The sequence below is a fragment of the Athene noctua genome, chromosome 1, assembly GCF_965140245.1.
Source record: "Athene noctua chromosome 1, bAthNoc1.hap1.1, whole genome shotgun sequence".
NCBI classification, from domain to species: Eukaryota; Metazoa; Chordata; class Aves; order Strigiformes; family Strigidae; genus Athene; species Athene noctua.
Genome location: NC_134037.1, coordinates 182942805 through 182969151, shown reverse-complemented (window position 1 = coordinate 182969151; position 26347 = coordinate 182942805). Strand labels below are relative to the sequence as shown.

The following is a 26347-nucleotide window of genomic DNA, read 5'->3' as shown; positions in this document are numbered from 1 at the left end:
CCACAAAAGCAGACGGAGCTCACCTTCAGAGGAGGTCTGTCCCGATAGCACGCTGTCCTGAAGGTAGATATCTTGTGAGCCCTGGGCTCCCTAATGCTGGAATATACAGACAGTCTTGGTTAAATGAGCTGACAGGAAACCTACCTGGCAAGCAGTTACTGAAACTTCCCTGCCAAATCCCTGCCAAAGTTCTGCTAGAGCGCTGTTAAGCTGTCTCTGCAAAACACTTGAATTTGAGAAGGGTTTGGTTGGTTTTGTTTTGGGTTTGGGTTTTTTTTTAAATTTTACTGACATCTTTAAAAAACCACCCTGGCTTTCTTTGCATTTGTGAGACATGAGCAGTGTAGCTGCAGTGTAACGGTAGGGTCTACCTCATGGAGTAGCAGCACAGCAACAACTTTGGAGAACAATGCAACAGAAGAAATCACTCTTCTTATAAGCCTGCTTCAAATGTTGACACTGAAGAGCATCACACTTTCTGCAGAAACCCAGAAACTTCTGTTCCATCAAAGGTATGTTGCAGTACAAGGAAGACAGCAGAGTATTCATTCTACTGTGGAAAGAAATGATACTGAGTCACAGAATCACAGAAAAAATAAGATCAGAAGGGACCTCTGGAGGTCATTTGGTCCAATCTCCTGCTCGAAGCAGGGCCAACTTCAAAATTTGATTGGGCTCCTTGGATCCTTGCCCTGTCAAGGGTTGAAAATTTCCAAGGACAGAGATTCCAGAGCCTCTCTGGGCAACCTATTTCAATACTTAATGTTTTTTTCCTTATATCTACTCAAAACTTCTCTTGCTGCAACTTGTGACTGTCACTGTGCAACTCTGACAACACCCGTCCATCTTGTCCCCACGTGGGAAGTGGAACTGCATCCCCCCCTTATTATTCTCCAGGCTGAAACAAATCTCAGCCTTTCCTTGTGCATTAAGCACTCTCATCCCCAAACTGTCTTGACCGCCCTCTGCTCCACTTGTTCCAGTATCTCCCTTGTACAAAGAAGCCCAGATGTGGACTCACAAGGGCAAAGTCACTTCCCTTGACCTACTAATTACCTTTTTGCTCATACAACGCAGCAACCTGTTCTCCACAGTACAAACCTTCCACTACTCACTGATTTATCTAACTGGTTTTCCTCTGATCCATGTGAGGGGGTGTAATTTAGCTTCATTTGGGCTAAAAAATAAGCAAGAAGCTCTGTTACATAGTTCAAGACAGAAAAGTATGCTCATCTGTCACGTTCACTCTGCTTCTGTTGAGGAGAGGTTTACGAAACAGAAAGGTTCCATCTGAGCTTGGACAGAGTGTGGAAATGGTATGCGCTTAGACCTCAAGCAGAGAAAAGGATCAAGAAGCATTTTGGACAGTGTGCCAGAGATTTTTCAAATATGCAAATTTATCTATGTAAACTTCACTAATTATTCTACTAAGAAGTTGTTTTAAAACCCTCCGTACAGGTTGACTGCCAATTACATCACATTCCTTTAGTAAGTATAGAATTAAGGCGCATTATCCCTGGAAAAAGTAAAACTTCTAATTGTGTTTATTTAAGTAATTTGGCTGCCTAATTCTCCCAGCAGGCTATGGTTTGGTACCTGCTCTCTGGCGCAGCCCACTTTGTATATCATTTGCGAATATGCCGTCCTGTTCTAAAGGCTATGAGACATGTCCCCATGGCACACGGCTACAAGAGCTGTCACTAGCTGCAGAGACAAGAACACATGCTTGAGAAACAGTAGTGAAGCAATGAGCAAAAAGCACACCATATTTTGTCAGCAGGAATGTTATGAAATAGCCACAAAGAAAATTCAACCATATTGTTCTAATTTAGGATATAGTAGATAGGGTCTTATTCTGGAGCATGAAAATGTAATCTATCCCAGTCTCTCTTTCCCCACAGCCCCTTTCAAATAACAGTCTGCACTGTCATCCACATTAAATTAACAGCTTAACATAGCTGACTGCCAACCAGGTTGTTAGGAGGATCTGGCCTTCTTATATACACACACGCTTACAAAAGAAATGGTGGTAATGAGATTGAGATCAAAATATTGACCAGAATCCTTTTAAAATCGAGAGCAGGGGAAAAAAGAAGAGGGATTTCTTTATGATTTAGGAAGGATAAATACGAAATACATATGATGAAAACAACAAAATTTGATACGTTATAGCAGATGTGCTAATCCACGTTCTTTAGCTTCATATTCTCCCATTTCACCTAAGTGTCAGCTTATTCCAGAACTTGACAGCACTCTATAATGAAACAGTTGCATATATCTTCTAAAAACAGAAGATGGTGAGATCTCTCGGACAATTTGCCCAAAGACTCTACTGTGCCTAAAATCTTATGGGAATACAATTCAGAAAGGTTTATTCAATAAATTAAAAGAAATACCTCCTACGGGAAGCAAAAGACATAACAGAATGAAAAACATTTCCTGTAGGAGGAATATTTTTAGACTTTTAAAGAGAGAGGCAAATGAAAAGTGAGCAGAGCACTGCCAACTGGTTTCTCACCACATTACTCTCAGTAGGGTGCAACTCAACTGAAATTACCCTTTAGAGAAAAAAGAAAAAGGCAGTGCTCAAAAAACATCTTGCTGTATTACAACAGTGGCAGAAAACAAAAGGATAAAGCAAATAAAACCTGAAAATAACAATGGAAATTTTGTATTAGTCTTCCTCTTACAAACTCAGTTATAGATGTTCAGTGGAGGTACAGTCCCATCACTGAAAATCAAATCCAGGAAGCCAGTCCTTTGGAGAAGCACGACTCTGAGGCAGTGTGAAAGCAATCTTAATCACACTATAAAAACCATTATATTTTGTTAGCAAAATCTGTATCATTCTCTGTACTTTGCTGAAAACCATTTTGTCCATTTATGAGACAAACCATGTATGAGAACAAAAGCACTCATTAACATTTGACTTGGCCAATCCAAATAATAGGCTACAGCTACAGTAAAGCAGCTTTTTTTCAGTAGGAACTTCAAGTGATGAAAGCAAGAAAAAGACCCATTATCTTCCTTTTTAATGTTCGGCATGGAGCATAACTGAAGACATACAGCAAGGACAACTAGAAATGGATAAAAGTCAAGTCCAACCTGAAAAGGTCCAAGTATCTGGAACGGGAACTCATAAATGAACAGGGGAGAAAAGAGAAAAGCAACACCTACCCAAAGTCCTAGCATTTTTTCCACAGCCACAGGGAGAGTTTCTGCATAGGACTGAGTGCTCACGTGCATTCTCCTAAGAGCAATGCTCAAAAATCTCTTTTCTACCTTATACTGTCAGAGAATCCTCATGGGTAAATACCATAAATCAGAAGGTCTCTTCTTTGAGGGGGAACAGAAGACAGCAAGTAGGAAGATCCAGAAAAGACAGTTCTGTTTTTACAACTTGGGAGGCTGATGCACACTGTTCCCATAGCCAGGATTGTCAGGATGATGACCCAGGGATGAGAGCTTTAGGGTGGGAAACTGATGTTGTTTTTACGGGCCAAAGACGCAGTACCTAACCTACTTAGCTCCAAAAACATGAACATGTGGTACCCAACATCTGATTCCAGTACAACAATGTGGCAAGCGTCAAGTACTGGAAGCTCATCAAATCCTTCAAAAACACTCTTAACTCTCCTGGGGTTTTAATAACTCCTTGCTGACAACTGGAGTAGAACAGCCATGTAACATGAAATAGCCAGCCTGTACACATCTAGCAAAAGCTGAAACTCAGCCAGAAAGCCTGCACATACATTTCCATTGATAATGTACTACTGCTACAGGATAAGAATAGATAAAAATAATATAAATTATTTTGAATAAACACAGCTTTGAAATCTGCACAAAACAATAGACACAAAAGTTTTGGAGAGGTGAAGTAAGTAAAATTCCCAGGACTCCATGATAACTAAAGGGTTTGATTCCTACCTGATACTCTGTTTTGACTGGTAGTATTCACCTGCTAAAAGTAAAGTACATACTTGAGCACTCTGTCAGATTGAAGTCTGAGAGCTCAGTACCCTGCAAAATTGGATGATGAGTCACAATGTCAAATTCCAGTTAAGTCCGAATCTTGCCCTTACCTCTTTATTGGCTCCTTTCCAGTCTCCATAAGCTGAATGGAACATTTGGCCTCTTCCCCAACCATCCAGACACCTGGTTCACTTAAAAACCAGTGTAACCCAGGATGTACAAAACTATGTTTTAAAACATCAGCTTAATTCCAGTGACCCTTACGTTCTCAAATACTACACCACATATCCAGAAAATCAAATATAAGCAGCATTATATCATGTTTAATGAAACTAAGATAGTATTGCCATTGTAACCTTCACTTTCATTATCTTTTTGCATTATGATTTCAACTCTGCAACTCTGACACTGACACAATATAGTCACTACTATACCATCATGAGTGTTCAGCCTTACTTGCTCAAGAACTCCCTGCTGGTTTCCATTGTGATACTTACATCGGAAAGGAAAAAAATCCCCCAAAACATGCTTAATACCTATATGCTTATACAGCCACAAAAGTACAGAAGAGTGAAGAGAGACTCCTGAAAAGTTCTCCACCTGCAAATTGTCATAGCTGCATTTCTTGTCATACAAGGGAGTCTGCAAAGCTAAATGTGCTTCAACTCCCCCATGAAGTCAAGACAGCAGTCTGGGTTGTTGATATTTTAGAAGCTGCTCAAAATTACTTTTCAGTCTCATTTCTATTATTTTCACAAGTTCTTTTCCCATTATTTAAGCAATGCACACTCACAGAGAATTCTGTCTGTCCTAGCTGTCAACTCCCATATTTTCACCAAATGTCTTCAGACGTAATTTAGTTGGGAATGGGAAGAGAGCATTTGCCAATGAAATGTTGAATATATTTAGTTACTTTTAATGGCATTCCTCTTCATACAAGACCCACAACATTTCTGCCCACCAAATTTTGCAATTACAAAACTCATACAGCATTGAATAGGACAGACTGAGGCTGAAACTAATCTGTGTGTCTAGTGTTTTAGGGTGTCTTATGGAAGAAAACAAAGCAGAATGTTCAGTGTAAATATCAGCACACAAAGTTTTTTACCTTAAAAAATAAAAACTTTCCAAAATACAGTTCTCACACGTCTCATTAAAAAGTCCCCCTCAAAGGGAAAAATGCAAGTTGGCAATTCTGGGGATTGGGCAGTGTCCAGTTTTTTAAATGTCTGGATGAACATCAAAAAAACAAGGTGACAAAAAGCCATTTAAATGTGATAGACGCCCCCATTTTGCTTCCTGGACAGTTAATCAGGCTCTAGGCAGGAATATGTTCAAACATCTCTTTCACCCATATAGAAAAATGTCTGGGTTAGGTATGAAGGTGCTTAAGGATAACAGACACTGAGCTCACACTTCAGCTGCATATCACTCTTCAGAGATCATTATGGCAAAAAGATAAACTAGAGCTGATGGCAATTTAATACATTCCCTGTGATTCCGTCCCAAAGACGAACAAATTTTCCATCTGATGGGGAAACAATTGTAGATCATCTCCTCCTAAGAAGCCACACAATAAACACAGGCAAGCATAGAAGCAATGAAGTCAAAATCATGAGGCCTAGAGCTCAGTGGAGTTAAAGCCTGTAAGACTATGGCAACTAGAGAGCAATAAATATGACATTGTCACAAGAGACTAAATGTTGAGGAGGTATTCTCTTAAAATATTTGCATGTATAGCATTAAATTAGTTTGCTGGGGAGTACTGACGTTTAGACAATGTGAACTATTGCAGCCTTCAGTGGTAGAGCCTTATCCCCAGTTCCAAGTGCAGAGGATTTGCTTTTACACCTCAAAAGCTTCAGCTAAAACCCTCGTTTGACAAACATGCTGTCAATCAGTATCACTTGAAGTGAAATGCCTGGCGAAAACTGAGAAGGGATGTCTTTGCTTACGTATCTCATGATGGATCTTTTGAAAGTGATGCAGCATACATACTTCTGTTTCATAATTTCTTCATGCATCCTAACGCACAGGAAAAAACTCTTCTTTCTCTCTTTTCTGTAGGTAACCTACAATTTTCAGAATATGTATCAATCATTGCTTATGTGTTCAATGGGGGAAGGAAAAATAAAGAAAAGCTCTCCCTCCTCTAAGTTTACAACAAACAGGTTCTACACCTGCAAACTTGATTATGTAATCAGTTGTTGGGATTCTAGAGGACTTTCTGCGAGAGAATGGACATGTGAGCAATCCTGCGTGAGAACAAGACTGATAAGAGCCTCAGCTGAGCAAGAATGCGATAAGGATGTGACCCTGAATGAGGGGGGAGAAACTCGAGGAGACAAACAACCCCTGGAAGGGGTTGGGACGGAAGAGGAAGTTACACGAGGCAGGAAGCCTGGCCAGGCTGATGTGGCACTTTTTATCCAATCATAAGAAGGTTTAAAGCACGGGCTAAGTTAACTGTCCAATCTTGAGGACTTGTACTGCATGTTACTCACGTGTGCGGGAGAACATTATAAAAGGTCTTTCTTAGTTGTAATAAATGGGCATTGCTTGATGACATTGGTCGTGTGCGTGCTCAGCTCTTCCGCAATCGGTCCTTTCTCTCTCCAAAACAATTTGTCCCACTAACCTCAAAAGAAAAATACTCATTTGAAGCACCCAAGGATATATATCCATGTGGGAATGTGACTTCTCAGTTTTTAAGAATTTTGCTTTACTCTTTATCTCTGAAAGTATCTTTCATGTGTGTCCTTCCATCAGCATAGTTTTGAAGCAAGCACTGGCTGTAAAAAAAAAAGCAGAAAGAAGTAAGCTAGCCACTTACAGCAACTTGGAAAAACGGAGTTAAAACCAATTTGTGAAAAACAGTGATGCTTGGGGGAAACTTTGGCAAGCAAGGATGTATGAAAAGAGGGAATCTGAGATGTCTTCCCAATGGATTCAAACTCTTAAAGTATCAAGCAAGTGAAGGTACCTCCCAAGGCACCTATCAGCTGAATCCGGTGTTGTAAGCGTTCACCGCTTCTGCTAGCCATGCTATCCATATGACTCCAACAGAAGTTATAAAATAATTTAGCTAAACTAATGTTGTTCTGACATTGCAGATGAACATCTCCAACATCCTTGCATCTGGCCACAGCCTGGCCAGCCGGCAGCTCAGGAGACACGAGGATAACGTGGTGAGGAACCAGGGTGACCTTCCCTCCCACACCATGGGAAACCCCTCGCACTGTTATGTTCAACAGAAAGCCTCCCTGTGCAAGCAAGCAGGTTGATCGCAGGCTGCACCAGGAGGAGGAAGAAGAAGTGAGGAAGGGCTGAGCCAACCCCCTGCAGCAACCCAACAGCACTGAGGAGCAAGTTGCAAACTCAGGATGGTGCCTCCTTCTTCCCGGTGGCCGGGCACACAAGCGGGAGGGCTGCAGACCATTACTTTAAAAACAGCTCTCCCCCCAAAAAGCATATTCACTGGAAATGCTAATGTTTAATTAGTCAGTAACACATGGAGTATGACAGCAAAATAATGAGGCCATATAAGTTTAAGTGTGTAGATTTGGTTTATCATAACAAAGAGATTACTCAGATACATTCACATGATTAGTCATGTTTGTTATACACATGCTGTGGCTTTCCACTGCCAACTTTAGGACAGAAAAATAAGCACAAGAATTAATGCAACTTAAGACTTCACACAGATCAATTCACTTGGAGCTATTTTTGAATTTCCACCTTGCAAACATATTCCAGTCAGTCACTGTAAAACACTTGCATCCTTCACTTGTATGGGACTACTCACATACTTAAGCATAAATGTATGACTAAACATTGGAAGAATCAAGGCATTAAGGTATCTCTACATATTTTTACCACCTTTTTCCATGATATTTAGTTTACTTAGAGAGACAATTAACCTTATGAGACACTTAATGAAAGCATAATAGTCATAACAGACTTAATTTTGTAAAGTGAAAGGGAATTTTCTTTAAGGAAAATGGCTTAAAGAGACAGCTGAGATATGATGGGAAATGAGGATAAAAGCTTTTTTCACTTGTTAAAAATCTCTCTCACTTTGCCCCACCAAAACCAGTGGAAATGTTGTCACTGATTTCCGCAGACCCAGGTACAGGTTTTTTATTTAAGCAGCTTAAACCTGAGCAGATAATAGAAAGGGGAAAGAATGCTTGCCAGCAAAGTAAAGCTCTATTAAAAATAATCTTTACCGTAGTAAAATATTCTCGTGAGTAAAATTACATGTCAATAAACAAGAGTCAGATCACCTAGGAGCGAGAGACACCTCTGTCACACGATACTTCACTTCCAGAAATCTGTGGATCCAAGACTACAGGCCTAACGCTTTTCTTTGTGTAAAGCCTTTAGCTGTGACCTGCTGCTCAAACTGGAAGTCCCCTGTGCACTCTGGCATTCCATTAAAAATTATTTATGAATGACCATGTGAACTGAGAGGCAACCTTTCCCTCCCTGGGCCAGTAGACAGGGTTGTGGTATAAAATGCTGAAGTCAGAGAACGACAATGAAAAAAAAAAAAAGGTGAAACAAAAAATCCATCCTCCTTCTGGCCTCATATCAAAGCTATTACAGATATTTTGGCCTCATATACAGCCATTGCAGACCAGCTGGTGAGGGAGCACTTGGTGCAGGCTGTAAAATCCAAGTACGGTTGGGCTGGATGCTCCCACTCCTGGGGTCCCGGAGCTTCAGGGGCTGCCCGGGGCAGGAGTCGAGCCGCACCGCCCGCACGTGCTGCAGGCCCCATCCTCACCCCGTCCCTCCAGGCCCCACCACGCAGATCCAGCTGGGGACGGGTGAAAGAGGTCCTGCTCAGAAGTTACTATTCTGGGGGTGCTGAAGAGGTTTGTGGCATTTTTACTTCTCTTTACTGTGTTAAGAGATTAGGGTGGGGGGAATAATTCCCACCTATATCTCCTAAAATATTATTATTAGTGCATAACCCTGTTGCTTGCACAGTGGCTTTAGAGAAACATTTTCCAAAAAGTGCAATTATACTGAAGGGTTTGGAACGAAGGTAAAGAAAACAGGTTTTGCAATGAACACTTCTTTTATTCGCCACCTAAGAGGATGGGAATTTTGAACTACTCAAAACCAAAATCTTCCATGCTCATTTTCAGCTTGCAGTCATCTACTCAGTGTTTTTTTACAGCTGAGTAAAATCATCATCATGATGCATTTCATTTTCTAAGTTGAAAAAAACAGAACTACAGACTTCCTGTTGAGAATGCGATAATTTGGATAACGGGATCTTTTAAAGTTACAATATTACAAATAGTAATTTCCTTTTCACCCAATAAAACGCAGTGGTTTTTTACCTCCTCAAGCACACTTGCTTTGCTACAGCTAGGGTGAAGCCCCAGAGAATCCTTCACTTCCTAAAAACTGAACAATTTTTTTTTCCAATAAAGACTAAATAGGAAGCAAACAACTAAATCCTTTATGAACAATACTATTTTATGATAAAACTAAAATGCATGACCATTAGGATGCATGCCTGCAATTAAGAGGGGAAATACAATCAAAATTATGTATGTGCAGTTTCTTTTAATATATGGATTAAAATCATTTATACTTGTCATTGCTGATAGTTATAACTAAGTATTTGTATAACTCCTTGAAAATAGAAACTCTGAAACCAGAAGGTATCAGGTCAGATGGCAACTGACACACAGTGCCAAAAATTCACAGTGAGGGCACTGATCCACTGCAGGAGCCCGGCTTCAGGTGCAGCACAGCCTGCCCCTCAGTCTCAGAACCACGGCTGCTGGGACAATGACCACAATGACACTTGTGCCCAACTGAGGGCTCCAGGAGAGGGGTGGCCTGGCCACCTGCCCAGCCTGGCCACAGGAAACCCGCACAAAGATGCAGATGCTCACTTGTCCTGACAACACTGGCCTCACACCTTACCAAAACTGTTCTCTTACAACAGAATCACATTGCTGGGATTTTTTTCTAATGCAAAGGTGATTTTTTCTTTTGAACTACACTCACACGTATGCCTCAGTTACTCTAAAAACCAGGCCTCACCAATAAGAAAGACACCTCCAAAATACAAGACCATGCTTTGTTAGTGTAAGCACCCATTTCTAAAATGTATGAAAGATACTTACCCAGGTACAAATGACAAGTAAACAACAACTTGTCAGAGAACAGTGCTGTAACATCACACGAAACCACACTGAATCAAATTTAACTATAAATTACATGACTATACTGCAATCATATTATTAGTAATGTAATACACCCCAAGAAAAAGGTTCGACTATTTAAAAATGATAGATACACACCAAATTCGGAAAAAAAATTGTACTTTTGAATTTGCAGTCTGAAAATGTGCTGTGCTACATGGTTTGACGACATACAGATCTGAAAAGAATGCCCCAAGTGTCCAACACCTTTGTGTGGATTCTGTGAAACAGGGAGACCCACTTACCTTTGCAGATCAGAGACCATGCTCTGAATCTTAGAATCAGTCGGGAAACCCTGCACAGGAAATCTTACGTATCTTACACTTTTTGACATTCCCTATCAAGTCGTAAGTGGGCAAGCAGACAACTTAATTAGTGTGAGCATCTAAAGGTCATTAGCCACTGTCTCACTGGAGGTTTTTTGTCACTGATACGGCAACTCCCACAAACTTCTTTGAAATCATTAATTTTCAATTATCTTAAAATTCAAGCATCAAGATGAGATATTGCTAAGAGTAACTTCTGATCACAAGATTTAAGAATAACAATCCAGTTTTGAAAACTGCTAAAAATCTTTGCTGCCTCTTGAAACATTAGCCAGCATTGTGCCTAAAGTCAGCACCCAAGCGCTGACACTGCACCCCAACTGGCAGATGCTGACAACTTTTACACCCTAAGCTAAGAGGAAGATGCGAGGGCTCATTCGGGGTGAGAGGCAGCCTTTGCCCTTAAAAACTTCTTTTCAGAATCTTGTGCTGTCATGGTGCCTGGTTTGGCTTTGGATCCCAGGTCGCCGTGTAAGGTAACGATTTTTCAATGACTTCTGCATCCTACTGAAACAATGGGGCTGCCTTTGTTTATAGATCTAGTTAGTACTGATATTTATAATAAATACATCTTAAATGGGAATGGAAATAAACGGAAAAGGCTGCCTTCCGACCCCAACCCAAATGCTCCAGGAGGCACTACTGAACAGTTAAGCGGGAAAACTCATTGCCGCAAACAGACTGGAGGATTTCTTCGAACAAAAAATGTCGTCTTCTCCTGCTACAAAGGGCTATGCATAACCAACGGGCCGAGCAATCGCTATCAAGAAACAATGCCACATTCTTTGAATACATTTGTCCACATGGTATGGTATCTGCAGCCCAACATCGACGACATCCAAGTTAAACGAATAAATATTTGCATTGCAAAGTTGGATTTGTCTTGGAATACGATCGCTCCTCATGTGGTTTTGACACATGTGCGTTGTCAAATAAATCACAGCTCACTGGGTGTGCGCATTAAAAACGATTTGTCTATCTTGTTAGAAGCCATCGCATACTTCAGTTTACGAGGTGTGAAACTGGGAGGGGAAGGTTTTACATGCCCGGCACAATTATATACGGAGCCCGTCGAGGGAACATCAAATCCCTCGGTCCGCCCCACCGAGGCGGCGAGAGCCCGCGCCCGGCGCTACCGCCCCGCCCGCTTCCCGCGGCGGGCGCGACGGCACACCAGCCGCGTCACAGGACACCGGCCACGCGTGGGGCCGCCCCACGCACCCACCGCCGAGGGGGAGCGCGGGCGGCGGCCCCGGGGGGCCGCCCCGTCCCGGCGGCCGCGGGGCTCCGAGGGCGGCGGGGGGGCCCGTCCCCCGGGGGCGGGCGGGCCTACCTCGGATTTCCACACGACGTAGGCGGCGGGGCGAGGCCCGGGCGGCGAGGGCTGCCCCTTCCTCTGCTGCAGCCAGCGCCGGGGCGACGAGAAGATGCTGTTGGCGGAGCCGGCGGGGCCGCTCAGCGCCGAGGCCGAGGGGGTGCGCGCCAGGAAGGGCAGCTCCCAGCCGGGGCTCCGCTTCCCGCGGGGGCTCTCCTCGTCGAAGAGGGCGCTGCCGGGGGGCGACCGCTCCAGCGGGGTGCTGGGGGTGGAGAAAGAGGCGCCGGGGGGCGGCGGGGCGCCCCGGGGACCGCGGCGCTCCCCCGGGGGGCTGCCGGCCGCCCGCGGCCGCGGCGCCCGGCCCGCGCCCTCGCCGTCCTCCCGGCCGCCGCCGATGATGGCGGGGTCGAGGCTGCGCGTCTGGCGGAGCCTCCGCTTGGAGAGGCTCTTGGCGGCGGCGGGGGCGGCGGCGGCGGCCGGGGAGGAGCAGGAGAAGACGCTGCTCAGCAGGCTCTGCGCCGACATCGCGGCGGCCGCTGCCCCGGGCACGGCGGGGGCGGCCGGGGGTCCCGGGCTCTCGCTGCCTCTGCCTCCGGCCCCCGCCGCGGCGGCGCGGAGCGGTGCGGAGCGGCGCGGCTCTCGGGGCGTCCCCCGCGCCCCGGCTCAGCCCCCGGCGGCGCGGCCCGACGGCGGCACCGGGGGGCTCATGGCGGCGGCCGGCGCTGGGGCTGCTGCGGGGCTGCCGCCGCCGCCGCGGTCACTTTGCTGGGAGGGAGAGGGAGGGAAAGGAAAAAAAAAAAAAAAAAAAAGTTACGAGAGAAAAGGGGAGGGAAGGAGGCAGCAGCGGAGCTTTTATCTCGGCTCGCTGCTGCCTGCCAGAGTCACTCCCCCCTCGGCCGCGATGCGCACGGGAGCCGCTCGCCGCCCCCCCTGCCCCGTCGGGTCCCCGGGCGGCCGGGCCCGCCTGCCTCCCCTCCGGGGGCCGCTCCCGGTGTCGCCCGCAGCCCGGCGGCGCCGCGGGGCGTCCACGTCGGGGGCGCGGCGGGCGGGGGCCCCGCCGGGTGTGCGCGGGCAGCGGGGCGCTGCGGCCGCCCCGGCACTGTGCGGTGGCGGTTTGGGGAGGGATCGAGCAGCCAGGGACGGTTGTTTTTCGGAGCGTCCGTTCCGGAGGCGCAGCCGGGGAAAGCCCCGGGCTGAGCCGGCCGAGTCCAGCGCCGCATCCCCGTCCCGCCGGTGAGCGGCGGGGACGCGCTGGGCTGCTGTTTGTGGGACCCCTGTATCTCCCCCTCCCTCCCTCGCCGGCCGTGTCGGGGAGGGCTGGTGTCTTCAGGGAATACTTGCAGGGCTAGGCAGGGTGCTTGCAGTGTACAGCACTCATCTGCAGGGCTACCGGGACCTGGCCTTCCGCAGAGCTCGACCAGGAGTTATGTTCGGGCCCATGTCTCTCTTCTTATCCTGTGACAATCTGAGAAGATGGTCTTACGTATTTAACCACAACAGACACCTACTTTGAGGGCACGGCCTGCGACTCCTGCCTGACAGCCTGTGCAGAACAACCCCCACAGGCAGCATGAACAATCCGAGACGTGTAACTGTTCTGCTGGGTAGGTGACGGCAGCAGAAAAAAAGGAGCGGGGCCAATGAAGCTAAGCCTCTTCAGGACAAAGAGCTAGCCTTGCTTGATCCTCTGTAGAGACTTTCTCTGCTTGCTCCGCAAGCCTAGACGAGAAAACCTGCATCAGGAGAAAGGAACAAACTTGGGAAAGCCAAAACCGTAAGGAAACGCAAGAACAGAAAGCACGCAGAGGACGAACACCACCAAACCCTGTGGAGGCTGCCAGCCAGCCAGCCAACTCCTTCCCCACCTAGAGTGAAGAGACCTTCAGCCACAGGATCCAACTCCTGCCCCGCTCTTCCAGCTGGGAATACGGAGTCCTCCCCTCACTGGAAGCAGTTGAACAGTGATGCTTGTAGGGTTGTTTCTGGAGGCCCCGCACCATCACTTGCTTACTGTTTCAACTTTAATAAGCTGCAGCTAACCATTGGCTTCAGAAGTGAGTTCAGATTTGTTGCCCTTATGTCAGTGAGGAATACAGCCTTACATTTTTCGAAATGAAAAGCAAAACACACAAACGCAAATCGTGTGTTGCTTCCAGACCTACACTTCTATTTATGGAGGGAGTGGAAGATGCCAAAGGACTGACTGACTGAGAGCTGCAGTGCAAGGCTTGAATGTCCCCTGTCTCAGGTGAAATCACTGTTAGAGTAGTGATTCCACGGGGTGTATGCATCCCTCTTTTGACCTGAGAAACCACCAGCTCCATAGTCTCCCCAAAAGTATCGGAGACAACTCTTAAAATGCCTTAGAAAAAGACTGGCTACTTTGGGAAAAAAAAAAAAAAAAAAAAAGCAGCAAAGCTCAATCACAACGCAGCGGTTATTTTCTCCTTATGCTGCATTTTCTCCTCAGACCCTAGCGCACGGTTGCGTTATCCTCCCAGGCATCCTGGAGCCTGTGCAGGTAAGCGCTCCGTGGCAGCATTTTCTAGTTTCATCAATAGAGGGAGTAGACAGTTCTCTCCTTTGTGGCATTACTTAAGGTTCATAAAGAGAAACAGCACACTAGCCCATCCACTTTTCAAAGGGAGGTGTTCTGGTTTTATGTAATGTTTCCAAATGGGATTTTTTCCTCCATTTTTTGTGTTTGAAAAGGAGCTTTCCCCCCTTATTTTAATAAACTGTTCTGTTGCCTCATTCCAAAGCCTGCTAGTTCCTCCACAGCTAAGGTTGCAGCTGTTTCTGTTTAAAGCTTCATTTTGCCTCCTCATTAATGCCTTCAATAAGGTCTCATGCTTGAGACTGAAAAGAAGGTCTGAAGCATAAAACAATGATCCGAGTTTGTTTCTGCGGTTCTGTGCCCATGCTAGGAATTTGGTTGAGCCATGTCTGCAGTACAGCTATACAGACGTGTGGCTTCAAGTACTCCTTTTTTTTGGTCCTCTACAAACGTATTGTGGGAACATGAAGGGACAAGAAGACGTGAAGAAAAAGGCAAGGGGGAAATTCAGAGTCATAAAGAGCTCATCACATGAGGAGCAGAGGGGACAATCATGCCTGCCTCCAAAATGCACTGGGAACAGTTTCTGCCATTCTCTGTGAGGTGTGTTGCCCGCATGAAGGGCTGATACTCTTGGGCACAACCCAGCTACCAGTGGACAAACCTCCAAGTGCAGACTCAGATCCTTACACACTGCACACACAACCTCTGAAAGGTGACGGAAACGATCAGATAAGTGCACTGTTAGGAGCATACGTCAGCTTTAAAGTAACTAGATGAAGTGGGTGCAAAGCATTCTTATTTCCACCTGCTTCAGCTCAGGTATTACTATTGCCCAGCTGGTTTTCTCCATGAATGCTCTCATGAAAAATGTTTCATGAGACAGAGACATGGATAATCATCACAGCTGCAATTCAGTGAGCAAAGCCAGCATATGCATAGAGATGCTTCGTGTAGACAGTCTACATGACTTCTTTGTCCTGTCTTCATTGCTGTCTGTATCTTCTGGGTCCAACAGCAATATAAGTGCTTACTGATTATTTTTTAAGTTGCTGTTTATTATCACTACTAACTGCATCATTGTGAGACCTGGCAGCACACCCATGAAAGCTAGTCTCCAGGGCTCTGGTGGACACTGTACAAGCATGGAACAAAAAGTCCTAGTCCCCAAGTTTTTGCACTAACCTCTAGCCAAAAGATACCAGTGGTGTAGTTAGACAATACTAGTTGATCCAATATTGGTTACTAGCCCTTCTCTTCTGAAACAAAGCTGTTTGTGTAACTGCTGCCTTACAACTTGTGTAAGTTTGCAATATTAGTCAAGGAACTGGATGGTCTTTCCTGGAGCTGGGAGTAGCAGTACTGGCAGTGGATGTGCTGACTGCTGGAGTTGGAAAGGCTTTCCTAACAGTTTGCACTGTCTTTTTTTTTTTTTTTTTTTTTTTTTTTTACAGAGAACGCTTAAATCCAGTGAGGATGTTTATTATTTGTTCTGTCTCACTACCTGTCACTGCCTTATGCAGTAGTCAGCTTACTCACTGCAACATGAAAGATCTTTCCTCAACTTTTTAAGTCTGTATTTCTGAAAGTGAGCAGTAGTGATGTGGATCAATAATGTAATAAAAATTCAGAAACATTTTGAGATTAATGCATTTGACAATTATGACTTTCTGATCATCAGTTTTATTCTGATGTATCTTCAGTCTTAGCACACAGAGTAGGAGTACAGAAGCATTCCTTGGGCATACAGGCATGGTGCTTGGGAAGCCAAAGATCAGCTCTTGGTGTAACCGGCAAGAGGTGTCAAGGGCAATGAGCAGTTTCTACCACCACAGCAGCAGTGAAAGAATATAAAAGGAAGGTGCGGAACCTCTGCTGAAAGCAGCAGGTGACTTATTGTCAACGAGCAGTGACAAGGCTGAGTACTCAATGCTGCCTTTGCCCTGATCTTCACCAACAGAGTCTGCCAGCCCTTTGTGTCTCAAGGAGAAGAGAATCTGTCAGTAGTGGAAAAGGACTGAGTCAAGGATCCTCTCCTGAGGAGTCCCAACCCTTGCAAGTCTGGGAAACCAGCCAGGTGCTTAGAAGGCTGGCCAGTGTCACTGCAATGTTACTTTTTATCTTTGAAAGGTCACAGAGATTTGGAGAGGTACCTAATGGCTGAAAAAGGCTAAATGTTGCACCTTACCTCCCAAAAGAGCAAGGGCAATCCAAGGAGCTACAGACTGGTGAGCTTCACTTTAGGAAAACCACAAAAAGCAAGTTCTCTTGGAAGTTATTTCTGGGCATACAGAGGAGAAAAAAGGTGACTGGAAAGATGCAGCATTGGGTTTACCAAGTGTAAATCATGCCTGACCAACCTGATCACCTGCTTTGATCCATGGATGATGGGAGAGCAGTGGATAGGAGGCTTTTGGCACAGTCTCCCACAGCTTCCTTGTTGTGATAATTAGATGAGAGAAAAACTGGTTGTGATCATAGTGATTCATGGTTTATACTGTACCTGGAAAGAGGTTGCAAGTGAAGTTCTTCAGAAGTCTGTCTTGAGACCTGTTCTGTTTAATATCCATATCAGTAGCCTAGAGGAGGAGACAGAGTGCACTCTCGTCCAGTTTGTGGACAACATTAAATTGAGGCATACAGTTAACACACTCTGGGATGGGGCTGCCATTCAGAGGGGCCTAGATAAACCAAATGAATGGGAAAACTTATGAAAGTCAGCAAAGACAAATGCCCTTGGTGTGGATTAAGCCTCTGAATTTCTATGGGCTAGGCACTGACAGGTTGGGTTGCAGCTCTGATGGGAAGGACCCAGGTGGCCAACAGACCAAGCATGAGCCAGCAGAGAGCCCTGGCAGGGGTGAAGGGTAAGAGCATCCTGGGGTGCATCAACAGAAGCGTGGTCAATAGACCAAGGGAAGTGATTATTGCCTTTTACACAGCATTCAGTAGACCTCATCTGGAGTACTGCATCTGGTTTGGGTGTCTCCAATTAAGGAGGACCCAGAGAAACTTCAGGAAGTTCCTTGGAGGGCCACCAAGACAGCTGGGAGCTGGAGCATTTGCCCTGTGAGGCGATGCCAGGAAAGCTGGACTTGTTCAGCCTGCGGAAGGAAAAACTGGTAACAGCCTTCCAGTACCTGCAAGGGGGGTTTCCTCTGACTTCAGTGACTCTGCAGTTCTAACCAAATATGAATTCTGGGTTAAAGTCAAGAAAACCGTAACCTTCAGAAAATTTTCAGAGATTTCATATAAATGTGTATCACCTGCCACCCTGCTTGCTGCAGGGACACATTTTAGAGAAATTATGGTGTTACTGTACTTTTAACAGTCTCTGGTGTTATTAATGCCTCATTAATCTGGAATTAGGAGGAGATACTGGACAGAATTTAAAGTCAAAATGTTTAAAAGCTCATCACAGTTGCACTTGTTTTGCTAGCATTTAAAAAAATAATTGTTTATCAAAGTATGAGTCTATTCATCTTAAGAATTAAGTAAAGTCTATTTTGTTCAGACTTCTGAAAAAATCTCTGGAAAAAAAAGGTGAATTAGAAAATAGGGCCATTTTACTACTCTTACTATTTCTTCAGAATTTATTAAGCATAAGAAAAGTGACGTCACTCTTTAAACTTTTTTTTCCTACAGAAGGGTTCCTAATTTTGTAATTCCTGGGATTTGATTTTTTGGACAAAAAGACTTATAGTTAAATTTTGGCTCTTCGAGTTTTTCTGGGAAGATGGAAGAGCTATTACAGAACTTTTGACTATATTACAGTGGAAGAGATCTATAGGCATTTCAGCACAGGGTTCAGAGCTGCTCCTCCAGAGGGAAAGTTCTACACAAGTATTTGTGGAAGCAGTTGGAGAGAGGGTGCGTAACTTAAGTCCACACGAGGAACCAGCACCCAGCTTTGCCTTCTGGGGTGTTTGACCTTCACCTCAGTGGTGACCAAGTATTGTGAGGGCCTGGTCCTGTTTCTACAGAGGCCACCATGTGTTCTGGCAGTGACCTTGGTAAGACGTGTGGCTGTGACATAGAGAGTGTTTTGACGTGACTAGAAAGGAAATTGCCTGTGAGGCTGCAAATCCCATGAAGTTCTCCCATTCCCCTGATTCTTACCTGTCACGGGACAGTGCAGATAGTCACTGAGACAGCTTGAGGAGTTTTGGCAAGTGTTTGCCCAGGTTGCCTACTCAGTGCTTAGCTAGGATATCTGAATCTGGGTTAAAAAAACAAACAAACAAACAAACAAAAGCATCATTTGCTAGAAAAGAGAAAAATTATGCTCATTTATGCAAAGGGAAAAGTGATGGAATGTTGTTATTCCTCAAGATGTTTGATGTGCTGAAGCAATATACCTACTATACAACAGTGTATGTATATGGTGGTATATAGCCTGTATATATATACACTGTATAATGCATATCTGACTCTATATATAATTTTTTGTATAGTGTATATGTATATATATAGTGTATATGTATATACACTATATATTAAAATATTTATGTATATAATGTATATGTATGTATACACTATATATGTATATACGTACGGGTGTGTATGTATGCATGTATATACATCTACACTATATAGTCATAGATCTTTTTTCAATCCGTAAGAGAGGGACTGTGTACGTTACATGCTCCGAGCCCAGCGGTTACGTGCCGAACAGTACGAGCCCATGCGGCTTCACCCCGGTCCCTGACCGCGGGCCGCCCGCCGGAGACGAGCACGCTGAGCTGGCCGGGGCACAGGAGCGGGCCCCCACGCCGGCCCGCGTCTCTCGGGGCCGGGCCGGGCCGGGCCGAGCCGAGCCGAGCCCGGCCGAACTGAGCCGGGCCGAGCCGAGCCGAGCCCGGCCGAACTGAGCCGGGCCGGGCCGGGCCGAGCCGAGCCGAGCCCGGCCGAACTGAGCCGGGCCGAGCCGAGCCGAGCCCGGCCGAACTGAGCCGGGCCGGGCCGGGCCGAACCGAGCCGGGCCGAGCGGGGTGCGCAGAGGCGCGGGGGGCGGGGAGGCAGGCCCCGCCCCGCCCGGCCAGGCCCCGCCCCGCCAGGCCGTAGCCCCGCCCCCCGCCGCGCCCCCTGCCCGGAGCCGCCGCGCCGATGCCACGTGGGAGGCGGCGGAGCCGCCGTCGGCGCCGGGCCGGAACCGCGGCCCCCCTGACGCTGGGGACGGCCCTCGCCGGGCGCCGGGAGGAGGGGAGGTCGCGGAGCCCCCGGGACCGCGGCGGGATCGCCGAGACCCGATGGGTGCTCGGCGCGGTGGCGCCCGGCTCGCGGCTCGGCCTCCCGGGCCTAGAGGCGCTGGCGGCGGCGGCCGGGCCTAGGGGCGGCTCCCCGCCCTGGGCGGCGCCCTCGCTGCTCCAGGTGCCGGCGGCGGCCCAGCCGGCCCCGCGGCGGGAGGGCAGCGACCTGCCCGCCGGCGCGCCGGCCGCCCTGGCCGTGCTGCGCCTCCAGCCCGGAGCCGAAGGCTCGGCGCGGGCGGCGGCGGCGGCGGGGGCCGCGCCGCGCCTGCGGACCGTCTACGTGAACCCGCGCTGGCTGGAGCGGCAGGCCGCGCTGGGGGCGGCGGCGGCGGCGGCGGCGGCCAGCCCCTGCGCCGAGGCGGCGGCGGCGGCGGCGGCGAGCGGCGCGGCCGGGGGCCCGGCGGCGGCCGCGGCGGCGGGGCAGGGCGAGGCGGCGGCGGCGGCAGAGGCGGCGGCCACCCCCTACGTGGGGCTGCGGCGGCCGCTGGGCTACCAGCTGGCCAAGGCCACCAAGGAGCGGATCTGGCGGGGGGAGTTCATTGACCTCTTTTCCTTGCTCCACACAGAGCTGGCCCCCGAGCACGGCCCGCGCCCGGGGGACACGCTGGACCAGTGGGTCTCGGCCTTCCTGGTGTACGCCAGCGTGCTGTGCGAGAAGCACCCGGCGCGCTGCGGGGCCATGTTCAAGTACCTGGACACCATCCGCAAGCTGCATGCCACTTACGGGGGCACCTCGTGGATGAGCTACGACGAGGACTTCCGGCGGCGGGCGGCCAAAGACCCCACCCTGCCCTGGGGCGACGTCGACCTCGACCTCTGGATGAAGTGGATGGCGCCCCTCAAGTCCCTCGTCAGCCGGCAGCCGCGTGCTGAGGGCGAGGCGCAGGCCGCGCCGGCCCCACCACCCCCGCCGCCGGCCCAGAGCCCTGAGCAGGAGGAGAAAGGCCAGGTGTGACGGGCCGGCGGCCGCGGCGGCGCGTTTCCCGGCTCCCCTGCCCAGGCATGGTGCCCTCTCGGAGGGGAGGAGGGGAAGGGCGCAGTTGGGGTGTCCCCCAGCTTGGTCAGCGGCTCCCCTGTCACGGCACTGACCCTTCGCTCGTGCTCACCCGAGGGCCGTGGCGTCACCTGGTGAGGTGTGGGGCCCCCTGGGTGTCCAGCTGGCCACCATCGGAGGCCGCGTGGGCATTGCTGGAGCAAGAACCACGCTTGCAACAAAAATAGGTTGTAGTGTTTATTGCTCTGGCCACCAGAAATTAGGAACCCCACTAATTCCCTCCCTGATTTATAATTGCATTTTCCTTAAGACATTAGAAGAAAGGTGGTTTTTTTTTTCCCCACTCTGAGTCATCTTAAAAAATTTTAACTTTCTCAGCAATACAGTTATCTGTATGTAAGAAAAAGAGTACAGACTCTCCTGTTACTATGGGAGTTTGTGGTACTCTCAGGCTGCGTGGGAGGCCAAAAAAATTGATGTGAGTAAAGATAAACTTCAGTATGAATGGCCACAGCTTGCAGATTCACTGTGATTTGGAGATAGAACCTGATTTGGGACTCAGTAGATTCAATCCACAAGCTGTGGCCTGTTTTGTGGGAAAAGAGGGCGCGTGCGGTTTGGAGATGTAGGGAGCATTCTATGTACGTTAAGGTTTTGCTTTCAGTATAGGTATGGAGTGTCACTGAGTTCTTATAACCCCTGACGTACATGGGCGGATCTACTTTTTCCACTGCCTGAGCTCTGACAGCGAACCCCAAGGGTACCAAGGGCTGTCTGCCTGTATTAGGGTTGTGCTGCTTCTCTTACACTGGTGGCTGTAATCTGTCAAATCCCCAGCACAGAAAATGCTTAACACTAAACATTGGGTTTCATGCCACCTAAACGATGGTAGGGAGATTTTGCAATATTGGCTGTATTTATTACTAAACGGGTTTTTTTAGAACCATAGGAAGAACCTTTGTGTTCCTGAAGGGTTTTTGCTAGCTCGTCAGGTGCTGTGCTGTCTGGACGTTGCCCCACAGAGGAGTGGCTAAATTGTTCAACTCTTAGCCCGATGTGGACCCTTTTTCAGGGCACCTGGAAGCGTTTGGTGTGTTGCACCATGTCCTGATGTTGGTACCTATCAAAAGTGACTCTGGGCCAACCTGCGACAAAGATAGGGAGCAAACACCACACAGTAATACAGATTTACAGGTCCTGGTGCCGGCCTTGTGGCCTTGGAGCCTTCTGTGGTTGGTGCTCAAGGTTTATGCAACTTTTTCTGATACCTCTGTTTAGATTTCTCCGTTCTCAAGAACAAGAGCTCAGTTCTTGTCTTTCTACGGATCTTATGTCAACACCAGATGGGCAGTGGCTTGTAGCTTTCATCTCATCCGAGACTGGATCTTCAGCTTGTCATGTTAACCAGACTTGTAATTTCTTCCACAGCAGTCAGTCTGTCAGTGCAGAGTTTTGCACTGTTATCTGTTGAGGCACCAGAGGTCTCAATCCCTTTTGGTTCTGTGGAAATTTCCCAGTTGATTTTTAGCAATGGCATTGGTATTCCCCCCCACCCCTCCAATTCTGTAAAGGAAAATTAAATGTGTTTACTTTAACTAAGTAACTTACAAAAATTGTTGATGTTTGTAAAAACGGTAGTGGTTTAGCAGCACAATGAAAAGCAAAAGTAAAAGTTGCACAATTGTTCAGTGTGGATTCGACTGCCTTTCTGTTATTAGAGCAGTTTTTGATTGGTAGCACATAGTCTCTTATAGCTGTTTAAAAGGGAAAAATATCCTTAACTGAAATAATGGTTTGACCAGCTGTTAAATGTAGATGAGGCCTAGGATGAAGCATGAGTTTATCATTGGCAAGGCAGCAGCAAGGAAATGTCACTTTCATCGATGTGACCTGTGGGTTTCTCCTGCACCTCCCTAGCTCCTTGCAAGCTCTAATTATGTTGTGTAAAAATCCTTTGAACAAGTAAGATGTGACCTCACATTTGGGCAAAAGGATCAGAGAATTAAAATGGGAGAGAATAGCCTTTTGTGGGCTTACGGCTTTGGCTGGAACCTAAGCTTTTCCACATTCATGCTGTCAAGAGGAAGAGGAGGTATTTTACAAAGACCTATTCTTCCAGATTGTTTGAACTGATTTTGTTTTCATAATTTCAAGGGATAGCATTAGGCAGCCTGACTGGATTTCATTTCCCCTTTCAGTTGAAGGCTCCTTAAATTTCAGCTTGATGTAGTGCCTATATCTCTGGTTCTGCAGTTCCACAGAAAATTAACCAGTAAAAACAAAGTCAAGGAAAACAAAGTGGCATGTTTGAAGTTAGCTGTCCTTTTTAAGGCACCAATGGGGGAGCTGTAAGTTTGCTCTGCGCAGAAAGAACAAAGTGAGAAACCCTAGTTTTAGTTTGAGTGCAATAATTGGCACAAATGTAGGATAGCTGAGATTCATTCCTGCAAATTTATGTCTGTATGTATAACTTCAGACAATTCTTTTTTTTTCCCCAGACTTCATGAAAACAGAAGGCCAGTTGGGATGGCAGTCAGACTAAGTGGGTGAGTTTATTTATAAAACTGACTAACTTTGGATCTTAAACATTTGCAGATTTGTTAAATACAGAATTTCTTATTGGTGCCAACAGCCTGACTCCGTTGGTGTTTAAGTGGAGCTCTGGTATTCTAGTGCATTCTTTTACCTCTGCTTCTGTTGCGTTGCAAGCTGTGCTAGAGAAGACATAGGAAATTCATTTTACCCAATCAGCAATTGTAACAATGGACTACAAACCTGCAGAGCAAGCCAGTTTGCTGGAAAACAGGAATTCCTGCAGCGCAGCACTTGTCACAGACTATCCAAAGAGGGCAAAGATTCAGGAAGGTGAATAAATTGAACATTGGTTGAATGAGGTCAGGAACAGTCTCCTGGAGGAGAACCCTGCCCTAAAATACTACTTTGAAAGTATAAGCCAATTTAATGCGCAGATTAACCCTTCTCATTTGAGCAAACTTGTGTGCAATCCTGGATCTTTGCAGATCACAACCGGACACTTCAAAAAGCTATGTACTATATTTGTTTAAAAAAAAATAAATCATAACTTTGTCTTGTTACAGCTGTTACTTTTACCATTTCGTTGAGAATCTCTGCAACATAAATGTATATTTGACTTGAAACAGTATCATACACTTGGTATAATAACTCAGGTTGTCAACAGAATTATTCTGTGAGGCTCAGTATCACCTTTCCATTCTTCTCTGAAAAATGCATTAACCATTGCTGTCAGTGCCAGAAATCAGTTACAGTCCAATTGTGCAATACAAAATTCTTGATCAAATATAATAATTGACCTAAATTACTATTCTGGTTTTATCCTCGTAGAATACGTAAGATCCTGAGCATCAGACTAGATCTTTGTAGTCTGGTGTTCATGAAAATCATATTCACTGGTTCACGGTTCAATCATTTTACATCTCAGTATTTTGTTTTTTTTTCCTTTTCCCTTGCATACTAGGGAGTATGATCAAGGTAATACTGTGATCCAGTAACACGCATGATGGTAAGGGTATGCCTTTAGTTGTTTCAGGAAAAAGCTGCCATTATCTGCTCTCCTTTACCTTTCTTGATAGTTTCAATAATACGCATAACATGAAGTGTTTGTAAATTGATATTAAACTGTTTGTGACTTCACCTAAATAAATTTTTATATATAAATGCTGATTTTAATCTTAGCCTTTTTTTCCTTCCCTGTTCTTATATTTGCCACTTCCCCTTTTGTAATCACGTTTTTCCATCACCTGACCTTTTACAAAATTTCTGGTTTTCAGTTATTAAAACACAACTGAATCTTAACTATCAACAGAAAACAAATCAGCCTTTGAAATTTGCTTTCAATATTTTGCATAAAGTCTTGATAATATTGTAACTGTAGTTGTCATAGCTTATTCATCTTTGTCAGTTGTTGAGACAGTGATAGGTGTCAGGCCTTGTTCTATATGAAAATGAAATAACTGCTGGACCGAAAGGCCAGTATTTTAATAGCCTCTGAACTGGGACTCTTGATCCCGTGAATGCTCGGTTATCTGCGTTAAATACAGTAGGATACAGAGCACTTTTACAGGTGGAATTACGAGCTATAAAAGTTCCTTTCATTTTTGAGAAGGGGCTTAAGCTCAATGATCAGATCACTGCTGCCATTTTTCCTTTATCCTGTTTTCTTAAGAAATCAGAACTTGGTTACTCACTTGGTTACATGCTGCGTTTCTTCCCCATCACTGCTACACATGAACTGCTGCAGGTATCTCCTCCTGAGGAAATGCTGTAATAGTGGCAGGATTTGGGGGGACACATGGGAAGGGGGGGGGATGTGGAGCAAGGAAGGATGAGCAGACGTTGGTCTCATCAGTCCCACTGATGAATTGCACAAGTGTGGGTCTTAACCTACTGACTCAGAGCAGCAAAGCAGCAACAGTTCTGTTTTTCTTGTCCCATTGGGGAGTAGCATACCCAGCTGGAGTCTGAAACACTTCCTAATGTTCTTTGCTGAGTCTTTCTGCCAAGAATTTGTTGGGTTCATTACTCTCTTCAGCCTTCATACAGTCTGGTGCCCTTCCTGGCACTTGTCACCTCCCAGTTTCCTGTTTGCTGCTGGTGCTGGCTTGGACCACCCTGTCTTCTGTGTCTGCTGCAGACAATTGCCAGGGCTCTGCCTTGCTCTCCAGTGGCAGTGGCTGCTTTAAAATTGCTGCCTGCTTTCATAAAGAAATTGCCTTTCAAATTATTAGCAGGTGTGTTTTTATGACATGTGGGACTTCCCCCCTTTTTTTTTTTCTTCTTTATAAACTTGACCTTCATTGCTGTCTTTGAGCCACCCAATAATTTCAGTATGGTACTTGTGCACCTTCACTTTAGGGTTTATTATTGCATGTGTGATTTTCCCCTCATTGCTGTGCTGTAAGCTTCTGCATGAAATTTCCTTGTCCATTAATTTCTTGTTAAAAGTGTTGGACTTCGATAGGTTTCTTCAAATTCCAACAGTTAGTTACTGTGCGGGTTTGCGTAGGTGATTAACACCAGATGATGAATCTTACCTTTACGGCTCCCAGTGTTGTCTTGTCCTTGCTGAGTCAGTTTGCTGGCTGTGGTGAACGGGTGGTGCAGAATTGCATATCTTCTGCTCATCTCTGATTTATGAGATTTATTTCAGTGACTATAAGCTAAACTTGCTGTCATTTACATGGTATGACAGGCAGCATGGATATGCTGAAGATGCCTGCTGTCTGAAAGCAAACATTGAGGATAACCCTTTAACTAAGTGATGCATGCAGATACAACACACGGTCAGTGAGAGGCGTAGTGTTGAAATGAACCATGATTCACTTACTCTTTCAGTAACTGTGATCTGCAGTGGAAATCCGTGGTACACAGGAATTGCTTTTTTATACTATTTCTCTAAGTCCTATTACTTAGCATAGGGAATGTCTTCTTTTCAGTGTGTTGCAGTTTCTTACACTTTTCTTAAAATCTTGAGCATTTGTACAAAGTCACAACAAAGTTCTTCACCAAGACTGATGGAATTTCCAGTTGGGAATACTTGTAAGATGTGTGGGAATTGATTTGTTTGGGACGACCAGCATCTTACAGGAAAATAACTTTTCTGTCAGTTGACTGGACTTAAGTAGCATGTTCTTTTGGGGAGTAATTTCAGTTAAGTTAATTTCTA

At 46.2% G+C, this 26347-nt stretch overlaps 2 protein-coding genes across 2 annotated transcripts in view; one reads left to right on the top strand and one right to left on the bottom strand.

Moving 5' to 3' along the window:
• ARHGAP6 (Rho GTPase activating protein 6) overlaps positions 1–12368 on the bottom strand; it is a 333285-nt gene extending 320917 nt beyond the window's left edge. The window contains exon 1 of the mRNA XM_074907249.1: positions 11862–12368. Coding sequence (XP_074763350.1) covers positions 11862–12368 — 507 coding nt within the window. The remainder of the gene's footprint in view (positions 1–11861) is intronic.
• Positions 12369–19506: 7138 nt separating this feature from the next.
• Positions 19507–24343, top strand: LOC141958234 (uncharacterized). The gene is made up of 3 exons (XM_074901042.1): positions 19507–20598; positions 23142–23189; positions 23276–24343. Exons 1-2 carry the CDS (start codon positions 19507–19509, stop codon positions 23148–23150), a joined length of 1101 nt encoding a protein of 366 aa, XP_074757143.1. The 3' UTR covers positions 23151–23189; positions 23276–24343.
• The last annotated feature ends 2004 nt before the right edge of the window (positions 24344–26347 follow it).